We start from the raw sequence: 19858 nt of genomic DNA, 5'->3' as shown, positions 1-19858 counted from the left end.
GAACGTCAATCAGACGTTTTGAGGGGGGGGGTGGGTGCGCTGGTGCAGCCGCTCCCGCAGCCCGAGGGGGGCGGCGGCGAGCGAGAGTGCGGCTGGAGGCTGTCCTTGTTCGAGTCCAAATGTCTGTAATTAACCCTATGGAGCTGTGTAAACAACTTTATTTTCGGTATGCCTTTTCAATTTCGAGATGTCGGCGCTTCCTAAAGCTGCTGATCGGGGGGAATTTCTCCAGTGGCGTCGGAAATTACAGGATGAGGGACCTGTGGAAACTGCAATTATTGAGGGAGTTTCGGAGGGAGGGTTTGGTTCAGCGGGTAAAAATGTCTCGCTTGCAGAATCGAGGTGGCCAAGTGTATCGTTAAATAGTTATTCTCCTATCTGTACCTCAAATGAGACATAGGTGATGCATTAACGTTGGTCATAATTCATATGCACCCAGTTGTAAACAACATTTCTGAGCTTGTAACCTTGAAAAACCCACTTCTGAATTAATAAGAAAACACGCTGGGTTATTTTTCAAGGTGACTATTTTATAAAAAAACGGTCTTTTCATAAGAAAACACTGATTGGCAAGTCCTATGGACTTAATATTAGGGGTGCATACACATGTTCTTCCAAAATCAAGTAATGGATATTTCAGTTTGTTTAACCAGCAAGATGGGGGAAATGTGGACATTTTCATAAAGAGTTATTGTTTGCTTTTCATTTAAAGTTTAACACTTTTTGTCAACAAACACTTGTAGGTAAACATGTCACAAGTCTGTTTCAAAGTAAGAGTAACTTGCAAAAACTGCTTCTCTTTCATTTCCTATAAAGGCTTCTTCTTATGGCTGTAATGCTAAAGGGAAGGATATACGTGTATATATACATCTGTGCCTAGAAAAACAAGAGGAGATTAAATATTGGGTAAGAACCTGCGCAAAACAGATTCCAAGAGCGAGCAGGTGGCAACATCAAGGGCAGGTATTTTTCCTAAATGTTTGCACTTTGGCTTTTCTGCTCGCACTTTAGCAACTGCGTTCGATAACAAAGGTCAGATGCAAAGCTAAGTGTGAAACAAATACAAGTTTTTTCTCTCATCTTGCCTTAATCCTGTATCTTTTCAGTGAAGAAATTCCACAGGAACCTTACCATGGATATCTTTATTTATTTATTTACATTCCCCTTCTATTTTGATATTTGATTCCTGTGGCATCTTATTTGCCTGCGTGAGCCTCCTGTTATATTTGCATTGAGTAAACAAACTTCAAACAACTCGGAATTAATCATATTTACCTGGGGAGACGGGTTCTATGTTGCTGCTTGTCTTTCTGAGGCATAATCCAAACTACACCCTTAATTCAGATTTTGTGAAACTCAAAGTCGTAACGCTTAGCATTTGTACTTTGGTGGGGGTTTTTTTTGTATTTAAAGTGAGTTTAAACACAAATCATGAGATCAGTTTCACACGCAGATACCAAGATACGTAGCAGAGAGAAAACATTTGTAGAAGAAAATTAGGAAAATGCAGATCGGAAACCTGGTTTTTTTGTGTGTTTGAAACTTTCTGCTGTAGTTGTTTGGGAATGGTCTTAATTTAAACCACTAGAAAAAGCTACTAACCTCAGAGGTAGAAAAGCGTGTTAAAATAATAATAATGGTTTCTATGTTTCAAACAACATACTTTTCTTTTCCTCTTCTTCTGTTCTACATAAGCAATAAAGACTTTGATGATTCTGGAGCAGACATGTCTTCACACTTCAATAGCGTATGTGGTTAGTAAATGTCAACGGATACACCGGTGCCAGAATAAAGGATATTTTGCAGTATTTTTACTAAGAAGAGAATATCATTTGTCTATATTCATGTTTTGCAAGAACGTGTTAATTTTCATAAACAGTTCTCCATCATCAAGTAGTTGTGTTTCACATTTAGTGCTAGAAAGACAGTGGTAATATACTTGAGATAACTGGAAGAAGAATAAGAATAGAAGAATAAGAAGCGCAGCACTTTTCAGGTGGTAAGTTATTCAAACTTGTATTTAGAATTCTGGATATCTCCATTTCGTATTTTTATTCCTAGAAACAACATTATTAAAATGATTTTGCATATAAATACAATTTTATTTTGTTAATGCATTTGCTTTTATTTTATTTTCTTTCAAGTTAGAGGTTATTAATGTTTATCTGCCTTTGTCCTCCGTATTATTAACAGCATTGTCTGAAGCATTTAGCTAATAGCTTATAATAAAACCTGTATTTTGAAATGTGATTTTGCCCATTGACACTTCATTCTGCATAAGATTGAAAGCTTGACACAGCAATATTGTTTTCTGTTGTTAAAATCAAAGCTCTTAAGCTTTTAAATGGGTCATCCATCCAGTGTGACTTAGTCACATGTGTTTTAAATTAGTCAAGTGCTTAATTGGCTCACTGGATGTTTGCATATATGAGTATATTTGCATATATAAGTATAGGTGCTTGATCCAAGAGATGCCTTGATACAATAGATGTCATTTTATACGTTCTAATTCTGTATAAAAAAGAGAATCCTCATGAACTGGATTTTCTCACCAATTTAATTTTCAGAAACTTAAAGGCAATTAAAAATGTTGCTTGTCCAGCAGGACTGGGAATATCAGGCTGTTATTTCATCACCAGTTAAAATTAGATACACACGTTCGAAAATCTTGTATATATGTGTATAGCTAAATGCATCGGTATGGCTCTGGACTGACAGATTATTCATGCAATTCATTAATGTGCTGATAAAATGAACTAAACGCAACCTGTAAAAACTTGGATGTATAAGCAGAATTTGTTTGCCCACTATATATGTTCTATGAGCCGTAAGCAGAAGAAAGGACAGTCTGATGCTGTGCTGAAAAATAGTGGTGTGATATTTCAGGTTAAAATGTAGAATTCCATGCTGCAAGTGGGAAGGTGTATGGGATAAATGCTTCATTAGAGGTCTACAGAATGTGAAGGGAACAAAAGAAATTGCGTATATGCCTAACAATATCAATGCTGCTTGATCATCTGAGCATTCCACTTTGAAAGGAAAACCCTAATTAGTGGCATTTTGAGTGCATGATTGACATTTAAGACTCAAGGTGAATAACAACACTAATGATGAATGTAGCCATGGCTCATATCTCAACTTTCAGTTAGTTTTGGTACAATACCAATGCTAAAATGTGTCAGCTAATCACTTATTGTTCTTTACAGCGGTGATTTCTGAATATAGTGTCACAGTTATGAGTGGAAGAGACACCAATGTGACCACAGGAAGTTTATGGGGGGAAAAAACAACCAAAGCAGCCAGTGGAACAGCAACGAATGAGATGGATTCACTGTGACCATGGCAGATGTGGCTATTGGGAAACAAGGAAGGACAAAGAAGAAGATACGTTGCCTTTGTACAGTATGAAAAAAGAAAACGTCACCAAGTAGCTAGAAATTCTCCATACATGATCTAGTCACTAAGTCAAAACTGTTAAACTTGCGAGATTTAAGTTAGGCATCCAAATAATGTTTAGGTACCTGAAGAAAAGCTGGATTGGTCTTTTTCTATTTAAGTTGTGAAAAATTTGATGCTCTGCAGGCAGAGATACATCAAAGACTATTACAATGCATGTGACAATCATAATAGGTCCATGTGATATTTGTCTACTAGAGTATCGGTAAGAATTTACGTATATAATAATCTCATGTGCTGACTTGATGGGTCAGTTCCCCATGGGATCACCCTGAGGTTATTGTTGCAAATCCCCAGTGCAGAGATTGAGATAATAATACTTTCCAAGTGTAGCATGCTTATAATCCACATGTAGTTTAATATGTTTTATCTTTTATTTTTTTTTCCTGAATATACAAATGCACTTAAAATATTTACTGGAAGATAGCTCATCACTGATTAATTTTTGTTGTCTTTAAACTAGCCGAATAATAGCTGCTGAACATAACACAGATTTTTAAGGTAATTGCAATGAATTGTGAAATAAATGCAGTTTTAAAAATCTGCTTTATTATAGAAGAAGAATTGTGGCTGTCTCTTTAGTTGCCCTGTTTAAAGGGAATAACAGCAATAGACTTAAGATTGAGGATTGTCCCTTGAGACGGTCGCAAATAGAACCAAGGGAATAATTAATCCTACTGCACTAGCATACTAATTAGCATTGTTTGAATTGATAGGACTTGTAGGTTCTCAGTACCTTTGAAAATCTGGTTTTATTGAGGTGTATTTTAGCCTTTTTTTCCCCACTTTATGTAGCTGTCATTCTCAATATATTTTAAATCATAATAGGAGGCATCTAAGGCTGAAATCCCAGTAAAAAGTCTATATATCATCTCATACATATTGTCAAAATTAAGATAAAAAGGACTACAAAAAAATTCCAATTGACCTCATTTTTCTCAGGTTTTCCAAGGTTTTGCATCAAATGGGTAAATTGAAGTTATGGAAGCATCTAATCTTCTAAAGAAAGCAAAATAATTCCGTAACTACAGTACTCTTTACAGCATTTAGTTAAACTTTGGGGTTAGTTTTAGACATCCTAAAATTCTCTCTGTTTATGGGCAGCTATGTTCTTAAATGTGTGCATGCTATATAGAAGTTTAGAGACAACTACTAGTTATTGTTGATGGTTTCAAGGCAACCCACAAGTGGTGAAACTGACCTGGGAACCCAAACAAATTATTTGTTTGTTTTGGTTTTCTTTCCAGAGATTGATACAAAGTTACCAGGTTAACTATATTATATATATCTTCCTAAATACAAATTCTCCCCTGCACATTGGCTGATCATTTACAAAATATTTACAAGAGGTTTCCTAATCCACTGTAGGAATAAAAATGAAGTACAGATCATAACTTACAAACCAGCTAAAACCTTCTAACCAGATCTGCAGTATCTATCAGTGTTCCTATCCAGCTTTGTTTGTGCACGTTCCCTATTTTTGTTGGGTTAAGAGCAGTGGTTTTTCTGTCTTTGAACAGCACAGTTGGGTCTTGATCCATAATGTGGATCAATACAATTTTAAGAGAAATACACATTGTTCACTGAATATGTTACCTTATATTTTTTTCAATACTTCTGGTCTATTTTTCAGTAGTCCTCTGGTTGTCATATTTATTTTAACAGTGTGCTAATACTTCTTCTCTTTGGTATTGTTATCCATACATTCTCCTGAAATCTGAAAACATGTTTCAAGATATGGAAGGCTGAGATATATTAGTTTTCTGCCTGCTTGGCAGATTCCAGAGGCTTTTCACCATCTTCTTCCATGTTGCTGGTTTTGCTCCTTTTCCTTCTTACTAGTCATAGGGATCGTAACCAATATATCCAATTCACAAAAGGCTCCATTATACTAGAAAATAAACTGTCAAGTGTTCTCCTATGGATTGGTGATAGAACTTGGTCCATCCCTCCATACTTCAATGCATTTGAACAAAGAGTTTTTTGTTGTGACCCCGTTCTAATGACTTACCCTACGTCATCCACCCACCATTCTTGAATCATCATTTTACTGAGCGCTGATGGATCCTGTACTTTACAATCCTGGTGCCAGCCCCTCTTTTACTTAATCATACAGACTATTCTTTTATATATATATATTTATATTTATATTTATATTTATATTTATATTTATATTTATATTTATATATACACACATATATATGTGTATTTTTTTTCAGGATCACTTACTGAGATGTGCTGCGCACAAAGCATTATATGTGATACTTTCATTACAGGTGATATGTCACAGGTATGGCTTCCCAATGATGCATGTCAAAGAAAAGGGAGCTGGTAATTATCTACTCATTGCTTATATCATAAGTTTCATCCTGTAGCAATAACAAATTGGCCAGTGTCACTGTCCTTGTTGGAAAAAATAGTCCTGGGTTATATGATGACAAGCAGCCCTGGGTCATAACTGGAATTCGGTGTATAAGAAGGTGGATGGTGTTATATTGATTAAGACTACACATTAACCAGGTGGTTCTTGAGCCAATAGTGCTAATTAACACTACATGTGCATGATCCGACAATGAGTTTTGGAACGTTATTATATGATTGCTTCCTTACTGTTTTTCATGTTATTTTACTATTTAGGTTACAAGTAGGTACGTTCTTCTGCTGTAGCAAAAGTACAGTGGTATATGCATTAAGCATCTTAATGAGAAGAGTGAGATCATAAAATACTGTTCGTTCATGTAAGAACTGGGAACAAACACACTGCAAAGGTATGAACAATGCGTTGTGTAAGGTACTTTTTGACCATCATGTAAACTCTGCAAGTTTTCATGAATTAGTACACTGACTTGGGCCGTGTCAACCTAGAAATTGCTGCTCTGACATAGTGAGATTCAAGCTTTTCATTGGAGAACATTCCTTAAAATGATTAATATGAGCAATATAATATGCTGATGAACACTAGAACACCAGTTACTATGCTGCTATGGTGTTACATAGAGTAAAAAGATTTCTTTGAAGCTGTGTTTCAGAATCTTTGAGAGAGAGACAAAAATTTTACCTGTATCTCAAACTTCATTGTTTCAAGTGGCCTACTTAGTGTTACAAAGCTTATTTTCCCATTTTGTTTTTCATAAAAATACCAATAGTAATGGTCATGCTAGGTGAGTTAAAGTGCACTTTTCATATATGCCTTATGCATTTTAGATATGATTTTATTAACATTTCAACCTAACTTTGGGTAATCACTCATTTATTTACTAAAATAGCGTTATGTGATATTGCTGTAGTAGTAGCCCTTACAAGGGCTTGTAAGAACCTTGTGGAATGAGATGTGGTATCAGCTGGGAAGCTGTTGCTAGACCAATGTGTATCAGTACCACAATAAATGATTCCAGACAAGGTAGAAGACATTTTTAAGTCTTGGGCTTTACCCTTGCATTTCCTCTATCATTTGTCTTGAATTATTTTCAGCATTGTTTGCCATGGTGCATAAACACCATTCTCAGCATGGGCTGATACTCTCTGAGGCGTCACTTTGTTAGAGATACTTTATCTGGCTTCCTGACAGTTTCCTGATTGTTAAGGCTTAGAAAAAATAAAACATCTAACTATAAATGTCTGGCTATTCTTTCCATCGGCTCTGTGATCATAGTGACTGACCCTTGATAATGTTATTGTCAATAGTGTATTACGGGGCTAATACAAGAGAGTTGAGGACACAAACGTTATCTCAGTACACACGTGCCAGGAAGTGTGACACACATCCATTGTAATCCATACGTGTAATTTACTCCATCAAGTGCCTCATGAGACAGGTTAATATTACAACCAGTGAATGGCCTTAGTAATAACTGTAATTTTGACATGAAGTTAATCTAAATATGTGAGCACTCTGGCGCATGGGACTGTAGCAGTTTTCCACATATATGTGATATAGCAGTGAAAACATGACGTGTGACCCCATGACCAGACAACTGAGATCATTGCAAGTGCCTCCAATGAATTATTTCACACTGGTGCCAAATCACATATAGACTGGTCAGACCGGGTGTTGTACCAGAGCTGGATATCTGGGTGACTATAGAAGGTTTTCCTGCTGTAACTTTATACCTGGATGTTATAAATTCACGGCTGTTAAATGCTGAAGAGCAGCATCATTCTTTGCAGCTATTTTGGTGATGCCTAATGACTCCATGAATGTTCTAATTGTTTCATCCCTGCATAATAAAAAGCAGGCACTCTAAAATGTTAATGAACAGGAAGAACTGAGATAAGAAGAAAAGTGGTGGGAAAAGATGTCTCAGTAAGTTTTCCACTAATAGTGTCATGTAGTTAAACAAATACCCTTCTATCCACTTTATTTGATCCAATTCCAGGTGGAACAAGTGTAGGAAGGGTCTTGAATACTATATGTACTGATACATGAGGTTGTTCCTCCCCAGATACAGGACTTGGTGCTTCCCTTTGTTGAACTTAGGAGATTCCTGTTTGACCCGTTAAGGACCCTCTGAATGGCAGCACCTGCTGGATCAGTCATTCTTCCCAATTTTTTGTCACCTGAAAACTTGGCCAGCTGGCTTCCAGTCCAACTTTGTGATGCTGATCACAACCCTTTAAGCCCAGCTTTCAGTCTACCTCCCTGCCCGCTTTTCTAGGCCAAAATTCATCAGTTTGTCAATGCGGATGTTACGGGAACAAGTGTTGAAAGCCTTGTTGGAGTGAAGACAAACGGTATCCTCTGCTCTTCCTTCATCCATCATACTAGTGATTTCATCATAGGAAGCTGTCAAGTAAGTCAGGCATCATTTCCCTTTCATTTTTTTTTTATTTGTCCTTAATGTGTTTGCAAATGGTTTCTAGGGTTTTTGTTCCATCCCCTTCACAAGGATAAAGGTGAGGCTTCCCAGTTTGTAGCTATAATAGTTGCTTTGGATGACTTCTGGAGAAGCACAGTACAACCCAAAACAGTTAAGTTGTCTATAGAGCAGCAGCAAACTACTTTTCTGTTCATCTCAGGAATCCATTGTATGTGTGCAGAGATTTCACTCCACGTTCCTGTCCCGTCCCAACAGATGGATGAGGGACGAGTTAACTCTGACTCAACAGATGAGACCACGTGTGAGTTAACTCTGGGCTAATTCTGCATGGTTATGCGAAGTGAATGACAGACAATCACTCCAGGGGTCCAATTCAGTTATGAGTTTTACTAAAAGTACATGTTAGAATACTAGTTACAGTGAATAGTGGCTTGGCAAAAGTATTTTATGGTATCACAGAACTTTTCAATACATTAACAGCCAGAATCCTTCTACAAGCAATGTATTGGCAACCATTAGTAGCTATAATATGAAACTTAACAAGAATCCAACCGCAGAGCTTAAGATGATGTTATATGTTTAAAAGGAAAAGAGAGAAAGAGAGTGGTAGAGGGGGAAGGAAAATTAAGGTATAAGAGAGAGAGATAGTAATATATCATGGAAGGAGAGACAAAGAAATAGGGATATAGAAAAATTGAGATAAGGAAAGAGCGGAGAGAAAGAAAGAAAGAAAAGGATGAGGGATCCATCTACTCTTATGGCTCTGCAGCATGGGTGACAGGAGTTGTACGATAATGTGTGGCCTCTGGTGTCCCATGACGAGGATGCTGGGGTCTGGTGGGCTGAGGGTCCTCGGGGTGGTGGATTCCCTATCAGTGCTGTTTTAGGTGAGCTTCTTTGTAGCTCTCCAAGTAGAGAAAAGTCTGGGGGAGGAAAGGGGTGATTGCAAAACGACGACAAGTCTTGACAAGTCCCGGGCCACATTGAAGGGTCTCAGCTTTTCCCCTTTATTTGCCAAGCTGGGCAAGCCAGAAGATGGAGCTATGTGCCTTCCAGCTCATCCCCACCTCCAGTATCGGCCAGCCAGCCTGATCTGTGGCTTGTTGGCTTGTCGTCGACAAGTAAATTGCAGTTCCCCCCATACTGAATGTGTCATCTCCTGTGGCTGGATGAACTAGTTTCACCACAATGTTTTTAGCCATGATCCTTATCAATACACAACAGTTCCTTATCTCTCTAATTATATCTCCTACAAAAGGCAGCTTCTGAGAGTAGAAATGATATTTTTTGTTGATAGATTCTAAATGTTTCTGATGCTGAAAATGTGTGTCAGAGTAAGGTTGTTGTAAAAAATCATCACAAAGTTTTTAAATGGTCTTGCTTAGTGGTCCTTAGTACTCATAACAGGCATGACCCCTTATTTCTCCTCAGTGATAAGTTTGAGTAGTATCTTATCTGTCATGTTAAATAATAGTAAAGCTGACCTGTGTTGGTTTCCTATGCTAAGCAACCTTATTGGAGAAAAATGAAGAGCATTTTGGTTTGGTTTTGTTTGTTTTTTAATAAAATTCTGTTTTAGCTGACAGTCTAAGGGCATCAGTGAGGCGAGTTTTGTAAGGACAGGTAACATCATTTATTAGACTAACTGGCCCAATTTAAAAAAATGAGCAGGATTTATTGGGCAGGAGCACTTTGTGGAATTGTTAAAAGCAAAGTGTAGTTTTAGCCTGTGCTAAACCACAGATAAAACCAAGACAGGGAGAAGGGAAGATTGCCACTTATTAGCAACAAGCCTAATGATTTTTTCAGTGTATTCTCTGTAGAAGATTCCAGTGAGTTCTAACTACCTGTAAAGTTTACACAAGGGATAGTATTATTTCTGAAGATTTTGAAGAACAAAGGCTTGGCCCAAACTTTTACATTCATAAGATTCTATGTTCTCTTTTTAAATTATAATGAGTGCCATCAAGAAAATTCACTGATGAATTAGCAATTAACACATTCTGAAGTGTAAGTGGTGTAACCTTCGAAAAGGTCATTCTGCACAAAACGAATGGGAGAAGCAGCTGATTTATCACATACTGGGGAAAAAAACCTCTATTCACTGAGAAGATCCATCTGGTACCTCCCTTAATACTCAGTAGCTGGTGAGTAAGTATTTAGTAACTTGTTAAAGTTACCAAACTCAAGTTAGACAATAAATCGAGGCCTTTTGCTGCAGTGTAGAAAACACATGTATGTACACTATCTGTTAATCCATGTTGCAAATGTATTCTATTAACGGCAGTAAACTTTTCATTTTGCATTGGATTTAAACCTGATATGATTCACCTGTTCTAGTCACGGTTCATCTCTGCTTTCCCCCCACACCTTCTGCTCTATGGGCTCAGACTGGATTAAAAACCATAGTTCTGAATGCTGCCGATAAAACATTGTTAAATTAAGTAGCTATATAAGGAAAAATGCCACCTTTTCACAGCAGAATTAGCAAACAGAATTAGCACTGGGGCAAAACAGAGACAGGAGCTTGAGAAGGAAATGTCTGGTCATGCTGGTGGACGGTCCCTGCGCAGGTGCAGCCCATGAGGTTTGGAAAGGGCTCCTCCGGCAGGTGCTCTGATGAACTGCAAGGGGCTGCCCCAGTCCCGCACCTCTTGCTCTGCTCTGGACGCTTTTGGGGGGTTATTTTATTTATTTGCATGTTTTTCTCCCGGTGGAACAGCTTGAGTCTACTTCAAGTAAGTGAATCTCATATTGGACCTAAAGGTAAGGTCTGATTATACAGCTCAATATATATATATGCATGTTATTTTCTAGGAATACACTGAACTTTGCGGTTTCAACAAGTAATAGCTATCAATAACTCTAAAAAGTATTAATTTGGAGTCTTTGATACAGATAGAGTTTATGGGGGCTTTACTTTTGCTTTGCTGTGTTTCCTTGAAAAAGATGAAACAAGTGATTATCTTTTAAAAGGATTTTCTATTTCTCTGGTTGCTGTTTGTCTATCAGATAGTACTGATGCTTTTTTCATTCTAATTGACTTTAAAATGACAATTTTAAAACTCTGTCAAAGGCTGCAGCGTATCGGAGTTAGAATAACACTTGGATCTGCGCTCTTTACATGAAGGAAAATGGGGCTTTTAAAGTGCTGTATTTTCATTTATTATTGGTTTTCCTTTATCTGTTTTGCCTACGTTCCTGGAAGTCTTCTGATACCCTCTACTTTCTTAACACTTTAATTTTAGGGGGAAATGATGAGGAGAAAACTTGTCTATGAAAAGTTGTCTTCTGTTGTATGAAAATACTTTGTAATCACTAATTGCTCCAGTTGAAACATATGTAAAAAGAGTCCAATACTTATTGTGCTTTATACATCAAGGAATGTGAAGCTGTTCTTGTTGATGTTTTGATGTATGACTTGTAATCTTGATTGTTTGGGTTGGAAGTTTTGTGTTAGTCCAGTGTAGCAATTGCTTTCTCTAAATATACTTTAGTTTACATAATATAGTCTGTAGGTTTTGCTGCAAACATCCACACCTGGGCTGAAAGTGAACTTTTCAAAGAAAGCAAACAATTTAACTATTTCCTTCCACACTTTGTGCTTCTTTTAGTTATTCTTGGAAATCTGTTAGAAATTTGGCTATTTCTAGTGCTCTGATATGGGTAGTAAATGAACATTGAGGAGCACAGAGCACGTGATGAACTTATTCTGCCAGTGGCATGTGTGTAATTAAGAAGTGCTGGTAGAGATCCATTCCTTGCCTGGTCCTCTTCCTCACACCCCAGTTTTGTTCTTAGTTGCTGGATGTCTTGGAGCTTGATGTTTGAATCCTCGGGCAGGAATGTCCTTTCCATGCCCTTCTATTCTGTGATCTGTTTGCTTTTGGGGCCGGCTGGTGCTAATTTTGCAGTGGAGGCAGAGAAGGATTTATTGGGCAAAGAGTTATTGTATTGGGAAATATTACACGTGAGGTTCTAAAAATGGGAAGTAATGTAACTCCTCGCAGGGAGCAAACAGCATGAGGGAAGTGAGAAAGCTGCTGTTAAGCCAGATGATTTTTGTGTTGTTAAATTACTTGGAATGGTAGGAATAACAAACTGTGCGGGAAGATTGGAGAAGTGTGATAAAGGGAAAGAATAGAAATGATTTGTAGAAATACGGTAGTTGCACAGCCAAATTTTTCACAACATCAAGTTCCCATGGGCCAACTACGTAGTGACTCTCGGTGGCAATTTATGCTGGTTTTTATGATTGAAATTTAATCCTGAGAGGCAGACAGAACAGGATGAATTTTAAGGGCATCACAAAACAAAGCACAAAGGGTTTTTTTAGTAAGAAAAAGGTGACCGAGATTGGTCTTATTGTTTCCCATTTGGACAGAGTTCAGTGTGAAGACATGAGTGGGGAATAAAGATGTTTCTGTGTGTGATCTTAGGGATCTCAACAAGGAACTTAAACATAGCACCCTTGTTTTGAGGAGGTAATGGAGAGATGTGGAGACATGAGGGATGGACACCACATGTTAACTTAACCAAAAGTCATGGTTCAGAGGTCTACAGTAGTCCCTGGTTCCTAATATATAGGATTAAATACCAATGTAAGAGTGAAAATATCATATTTAAAAGGGAAGTATATTGGTTGAACGCATGAGACTTAAGGCTTGTCTTACATTCAGGTACCTATTTACCACATGTACTATCAGCTGTGTGTCTTTGCTGGGCTTGAAACTTAAAAATAGTGCTCAACCCTGAGAAATATGATGGAATAGCAGAGTTGGCTTTGATCTGTAACATAACAACTGAGGTATTAGAATTGTGCAGTAAAAATACCCACTTCTGAAATGACAGTGGAACACAAATGAGGTGCTGAGGTGTTCTGATCTGCAAATAAGTTGGAATGACTTAGAGAGGACTATGTCTGGTTTTATTAGACAACTCATGCTTCATGTTCATGCTTTCATGGGAGCAGCTGAGTTATAGTCAGGCTTGGATCTAAGAAAGATAAAAGAAGATGTAATGTTAAAAAAAGGTGGTTTTGATGGTCAGCTAGTGGAAAGTTAATACACACTGTTCAGTCTTTTAGTATAAAGTGAAGATGCTTGATGCTGTGAGCAGAAGAGATAAGTAAAATATATATTTTCAAGTATTTAATTCGTATCTAGTAGTAGTTCTGATATATTTTTCTTTGATGCTAAGCAGTGAACATAACACAATGCAAAAATAGAAAATGAGGTTCCATAAGGCTTTTGAGGTAGGAAATCTCTTGTATCCTGGCTAAGAGAAAAATCAGTGAAACAGTGAGTTGCCAACTGTGCCATTGGGTGGTCAGTAGCCACACTGCTCAAAGTCTTTGTTGGCTCCAGCCCTTGTAGGAAAGCACGGCACTCTACATCAGGTTGTACACAAACACAACCCTTTTACTTCCTCTATTGCAAGTGGTTATTAAGGGAAAGTATCACATGCTGAGAAGAGATTGTCGCTCCATGAGCGTGACTGCAAAATATTTACCTTTTGAGTTGTAAATGCACTTTTTTAAACAACAAAACAAGTGTCAAAGCATTTGACATGTTGGTTGTTGCTTTGTAAAGGGGGTGTCATTGCGGTCAGCCCAGTGTTTTAAATATCAAACATCATCTTAGAGCGAAATGAGCTTCTATGTGTCTGCAAGAGCAGAAGTGAAACGCTGTGTTTGTAAATAAGAAAGCTGTCGAAAACATCAGTGCTGGAAATATGCTGAGTTACAGATCATGGAATAATTTAGGTTGGAAGAGGCCCTCAGGATCATAGAGTCCAACCATAGCGCAACTCTGGCACCAAACCACGTCCATCAGAACCTCGTCTACGTGTCTTTTAAACCCCTCCAGATATTTGTAGCCACTGCGGTTTCCTGTACAGAGAAGTGAAACTAAGCTGAGCATTAACATGGACTCTTGGCCACCTTCGCTTTCTGTGTCTGATCCTTGTCACCTACTGCAAATGTGATTTTTGGGCTCCAAGGCCTGAGAAAACGTGTCTGCCCGGATGATTTGATACTTGGGTGGCCCTAAATATTAGCTATATATATATATATATATATACACAAAAATGTGTGTGTGTATATATATATATCTGTAAGTGTGTGTGTGTGTATATATATATATGTATAAAATAATAGTACGGGCCTTGTGAACTTTGGGGATGGTTTATACCTTGCAGAAAGGTGTGAAAACTGCAGGTAAAAGTTGAATTGCTTAGTGCGGGGGTTTCTCCTGCCCCCCCGCGCCGGTCCCCGGCGCTTTGCCGCGGTGCAGCCGACAGGAGGCGCCCTCGTCCCGCGCACCCCGGGCAGGACGATCGCGGCAGGGGGTGCGGGAGGGAGCGGAGAAACAAACCAGACACCTCCGCTTCGTACCCAGCTCACGGTTCAAGGTCAGGGCTGTGTAAACTGCCGCACAAAGGCTCCTTTCAGCAGCCGGCACGCCGGCTTCGCGCCCGCCCGCACAATCCTCCATTCAGGCGCTGATCCCCGCGGGGCCAGCCATGCGCGACCCCTCGCCCCGAGGAGCCGCCGCGGAGATCCGGGCAGGCCGGTGGCCCGAACCGGGGGAGCTCCGCCGCGGTCCTCGCCGCCCTTCGCCCCGCCTACCCCCCGCGATTTGCATATTTCTCCGCCCCAGCTCGCATTTCACTGGCGGAGACGCCCCCCGTCGGCGCCGCTGATTGGTGCTTCTCCCTGCACATCATTTGCATGCGGCGCTGCGGGGCCGGGCCCGGCGGAGCTGCGGCGGAGAAGTTGAGTCGGAGCCGCCGCCGAGTGTCCCGGCCCGGCCGATCGTAGCCAGCCCGCCGCGCCCCGCTTCGCACGACCTGCCCGGGCAGCCGCCGCCGCCGCCCGTCCCTCCCGAGGCAGAAGATGGCCGAGCGCAGCCGCCCCGCGGGATGGAGGTAGCCGCTCCTCGGCGGAGCCGGCGTGCGGGGAGCGCTCCTTCCCGCTGGGCTGCGCAACCTCCCGCGCCGCGGGCGGGGCAGGCGGCGGCCGCTCGGTAGGCGCAGGATCCGCGCCAGCCTCACCTTTCGTGCTCTGTTCCGCGCTCGGCTTCGCCCGTCTTTTCCTATGGCTGGGATATACAGCTCTACTCTGAAGACCCTGGAGGATTTAACTTTGGACTCTGGTTATGGGGCAGGGGATTCCTGCAGGTCCCTCAGTCTCTCTTCGTCCAAGTCCAACTCCCAAGCCTTCACCTCTTCCCAGCACAGAGGCAACTGGTGGTGCTACTCGGGCTCCATGAACAGTAGGAACAACAGCTGGGACACCGTCAACACTGTTCTCCCAGAAGACCCCGAGGTCGCCGATATCTTTTCCAAGTGCCCTAAGCTGCCGGATCTAGAGGAATACCCTTGGACTGATGAAGACATCGCAAAAATCCTCCGAAAAGGGAAGGGAGATGGCAAGGGCAGGAGCTTTTCTCAGGAAGCCGTCCGGCGGCTCTCGCAGCTGCTGAGACGTGCGCTGATCAGGGTGTCCAGGGAAGCCCAGCGCCTCAGCGTGATGCACTCCAAGTGCACCCGCTTCGAGGTGCAGAGCGCGGTCAAGCTCATCCAGAGCTGGTCCTTGTCGGAAAGCTGCGTCTTGGCCACCGTCAAGGCTCTGTCTCTGTACAGCATGAGCGCCGGGGACGGGCTGAGGAAAGGGAAATCGGCGCGGTGCGGCCTCACCTTTTCGGTGGGGAGGTTTTTCAGGTGGATGGTGGACACGAGGATCTCGGTTAGGATCCATGAATACGCGGCCATCTCTTTAACCGCGTGTATGGAGAACCTTGTAGAAGAGATTAAGGCTCGGGTTTTGGCAAGCCAGAGCCCGGATGGTGGAGGAGGGGAGATCTCGGCTGAAATCCTGGAGATGGTCATCAACAACGATGCTGAACTTTGGGGAGTGTTGCAACCTTATGAGCATCTCATCTGTGGGAAAAATGCGAATGGTAAGATCCAGCTTTTACCATTTCTGAGCTTCGTACTGGCAAGCTTTACAGTAAATCCATTGATCTCTGTAGACTTGGGGTTATTTTTGCTTTTGCTCTTCATCTGAATTGCATCTTGGTTGTGGTTTGTGTGTGCGTAAAGCAGACCTGATGGTTTTACCAGGAGAGAAGGATCCTGCGTTATCCTTAAGATGTGCCAGTTCATAAAAGTGCGGAGGCTGTGGGAAACCAAACCCCGTCGTCCTCGCAAATGTCCCCTGACTTTCTACCAGCTGCTGTTTTACTATAACTGGTGTGTAAACGTGTCTCTGTAACCATAGGGCGAAATGTGCTTTACAAGCTGCTCTTCAGAAAATACCGCTATTGTTTTTAGGCAAAATTTCAACTGTCTTCAAGTATCTTGCAGTTTCCTCTTAAAGATGCTATTCCCGTGTACAGCCTGGAGAGGGAAAACAACAGTTTTTAATGTCTTTTTTTTTTTTCTTTGCGGTAGTAAAGTCAGTTTCTGAGCAAAAACACATAACTACATGGTACTTGGGCTTCCTTCTGGTTTAGCAGAAACCTGTGTTGTAATTACACTCGTGCAATAAACAGGAGCTTGTGCTCGGCTTGCCAGAGCGAGCATGTAGGATGGTGCCTCAGTGATGAGAATAACATAGCATTAAGGTACTTACCTCTGTAATTTGTTTAGAAAGCAGGCTTTTTGAACAGTTAAGCAAATAAGCAGATAGAGGAATGTTGGCGTCTTCCTCTGAGGCTGAGGAGCGATTTGAAAGGCTTAAGTCATGACAGTTGTGTTAAGAAGCTGCCCTGTTTATTTTGCACTGTCACACTGAGGAGTACCATATTTTTCCATGGAAAACTTAAAGAAGCATTCAGTTTGGGAAACTGTTCTGTGTACCGCACACAACTTCATAGCTTTTGCTGGCCTTGTTGTTACGGTCAGATATTCCACATGTGGTACCTTTTGGATTTAACTCTATAAAACCAAGTGGCTTGAACCTCTTCAAAAGATAATGTAATGGGAGACGAGTAAAGGAGGGGATTTTCTTTGGGGAAAAAGTACACCTTAGGTGAACATTAGTAGCAAATGACTTTGTCAGAGAAGGGCTGACTCAACTTCTGCTCCTTGGGTGCACTGATTTCCTGTAGTCATCCCACAGCAAAGCAATGAAGTGGTGATTCAGGTCGCTGGTAGATGGGTGTAGATGTCCCTGTTGAGTCAGCCGGGTTCAGATGACAACGTACAAGGTTGGCTGCTATTAAAGTGCTCACAAAACCTCTCTTGTGCGCTCTGCCTGCCCTCTGTCCACTGACAATGTTGCTCAATGTATGTGAAATAAATGTTAAGAGCCCTTTGGGATGTTCTCTTGGCACTGGTACAAGAGCTGTCAAACACAGACATCTACTCTTTAAATTACGAGATACTTAGATGTCAGACTGTAAAGGGATGGGGATGTTTTGTCCCCTGTCCGCTTGCCATAATTCTTTGTGTACCATGAGGGTGTATGTCACCAGGTCAAAAAAGAGGCTTGGGTTCCCTCTCTTGTTCATTATTTGGGGAAACTGGAGTAAAATATTGCGTTTCTGCAAAGTAATATGTGCATTTCAGCGCTTCTGCTACCTGGGTTCTGTGTGTGAAATGGGGAGGAAGAATCAGTCCCTTGCAGAGCGTTTTTTGCCTTAAAAGAAATCCCCCTGGAAAAATTGCAATGGATGAATGGAAGCTGGTGTTCAATGGGGCAACACGAGCCGCTGTGCAGGGAAATGCTTATAAATATTCAAAGCACCAAATGGTCAGTTACGATAACGCTTGTGTAGCCCAATACCGAGCAGCCACCGGCCACACAGGGATTGGCTTCTGTTGCCTCTTTTGTTGTTCTTGTCTTTCAGATCAATTCCGTCAATAATTGAATGCATTTTTTAAGTCTGAAAATTGAATAAACCCGCACATGAAGGTATCCTGTGATTTCCTGTGACAGTCTGTCACTGGTGTTTTACCCTGACACAAGTCAGTGAATCTTCTAAATGGCTTTTCTTGCAGTTGTAAGACCACAAATGGTTTTATAGGGATGCAAAAAGCTTGAAATAACTTCTTTATTCTTTCTCCCCGTAGGAATTGTAAATTAGTAGTATTCACATCATTCCCCACAGTGCTTTCAAATGATCTTGTCTTTTACATTCATTTAAATCTGAGACGGATCTAGCACTGAAATAACTGAATTTATTTCAGTATGAGGATCAGAAAGTCTTCCTCTAGTGTCATTTTTGTTTCTTTTCCAGTGAGGACGTTTTAATGGAGTAGTCATAAATTGGGAACTTGGTGTATATTTGAGTGTGCTTTTAGAGCGCTGGGTTTGATGCTGGAGATAAAAAGCACTTAGAGGTTGAGTTCCAGCTCCAGTCAAGCATCGCAATCTCTGGCTGAGATCCGTGGCAGCGTCCCATGCAGAAGATTGCGCCGGATTATCATAATGGACCTTTCTGGCATTATGATCTATTGAGTACGATTTTCCTTATTAGATCAGGGTAGTGTACTTCTTTGGAGTCTAAGAAACAGTAAGTAAAGACATAAATCTTTGTACGTTCTCAAGGGGCTGGGGCTTAGAGCTGCGTTTCTTCAGCGGTATAATCTCCCATCAAAGACCACAGTCCGGTCACTGTTCTGAAGGTTTTTAGAGGCTGAAAGCTTAATATGCTGCATTGTAACCAACGTGTGTTAATCAACACCTGGTGTGCGAAGGGTGAAATTTAAAACCCGGCGAATGCTGAAGGGGAATTTTAATAGTATTTTTTTAAAAATAAATAATCATCTGTGGCTTATCTGTTTATTTGCCCTTTCTGTGAAGCTGTTCGAGTCAACTGTTGGCTGCTCCTAGGAGAGTTTTGCTGCTGTTGGTGTGAGGTCTGACTTCATTCTTGGAGCTCAGGAGCAGGAATGGCACCGGAGCTCGTGGTTGGGAGCTCTGCAGAGCTCTCCGGGTGGCTTAAGGCTTTCCAGACAGAGCCTACGTGGGAATAAAATCAAACCTAAGCAGCTACTGAGCCACATAGCAGCTAGAAAGTGAAAAAATAAAGCAGTCGTGTACATTGGAATGTAAGTTTTATTTTCTATTTTGTAATTAGATGGAGATATGTGTTAGTTTGATACAGCTGAAGTAGAGAACGCATCTGGTAGTTCCACAGGGATTTTGCGACGTGCTAATGTGGAGTAAGAGTCTATTAATATAAAATGCTTGTTGGGAGCTGAGGAGAAATATGAACTTACCTTGGAGATGCGATTCTTGTACTTGATGTTCCTGTGTTTGGCTGGCGCGCGGTTCATTAGAATCTGAACTGTCAGCGCTGCAAATACGATTTGATATTATTGCAGTGTTAACTACAGCCCTTATATTGCACTTAACTATCTGGTTATCGCCGGACGCTCCCGCGACAGCCACTACACCTGCTGTGCTATTTAATGTACCAGCACATCCTGGTGTTCTGGAGATATAAGTGTTGACAGATGTTTTTGCAAAGACAAAAGGGGGGTGGAATTTAACTTGGTAACACAGTTTCTTTACACACCTCCCAGCTGAAACACTTGGAGCTCTTTGCAGAGGAAGTAATGCACTAATTAGCTGG

General features: G+C 40.9%; 1 protein-coding gene and 1 long non-coding RNA gene across 2 annotated transcripts in view; both read left to right on the top strand.

The window, feature by feature from the left end:
- Positions 1-73: 73 nt before the first annotated feature.
- LOC308041515 lies at positions 74-1848 on the top strand. The gene is made up of 3 exons (XR_013922241.1): positions 74-166; positions 817-963; positions 1696-1848. It is a non-coding gene; the product is annotated as an uncharacterized lncRNA (long non-coding RNA).
- A 13521-nt stretch (positions 1849-15369) lies between these two features.
- Positions 15370-19858, top strand: part of ABTB2 (ankyrin repeat and BTB domain containing 2) — a gene marked incomplete at both ends in the record, with an annotated part of 120355 nt that continues 115866 nt past the window's right edge. Inside the window, one exon of the mRNA XM_080345476.1 lies at positions 15370-16234. Coding sequence (XP_080201602.1) covers positions 15370-16234 — 865 coding nt within the window. The remainder of the gene's footprint in view (positions 16235-19858) is intronic.

The sequence above is a fragment of the Nesoenas mayeri genome (assembly GCF_963082525.1).
Source record: "Nesoenas mayeri genome assembly, chromosome: 5".
Lineage (NCBI taxonomy): Eukaryota > Metazoa > Chordata > Aves > Columbiformes > Columbidae > Nesoenas > Nesoenas mayeri.
Note: the sequence above shows the minus strand (reverse complement) of the source record. Positions and strands in the feature narration are given on the sequence as shown.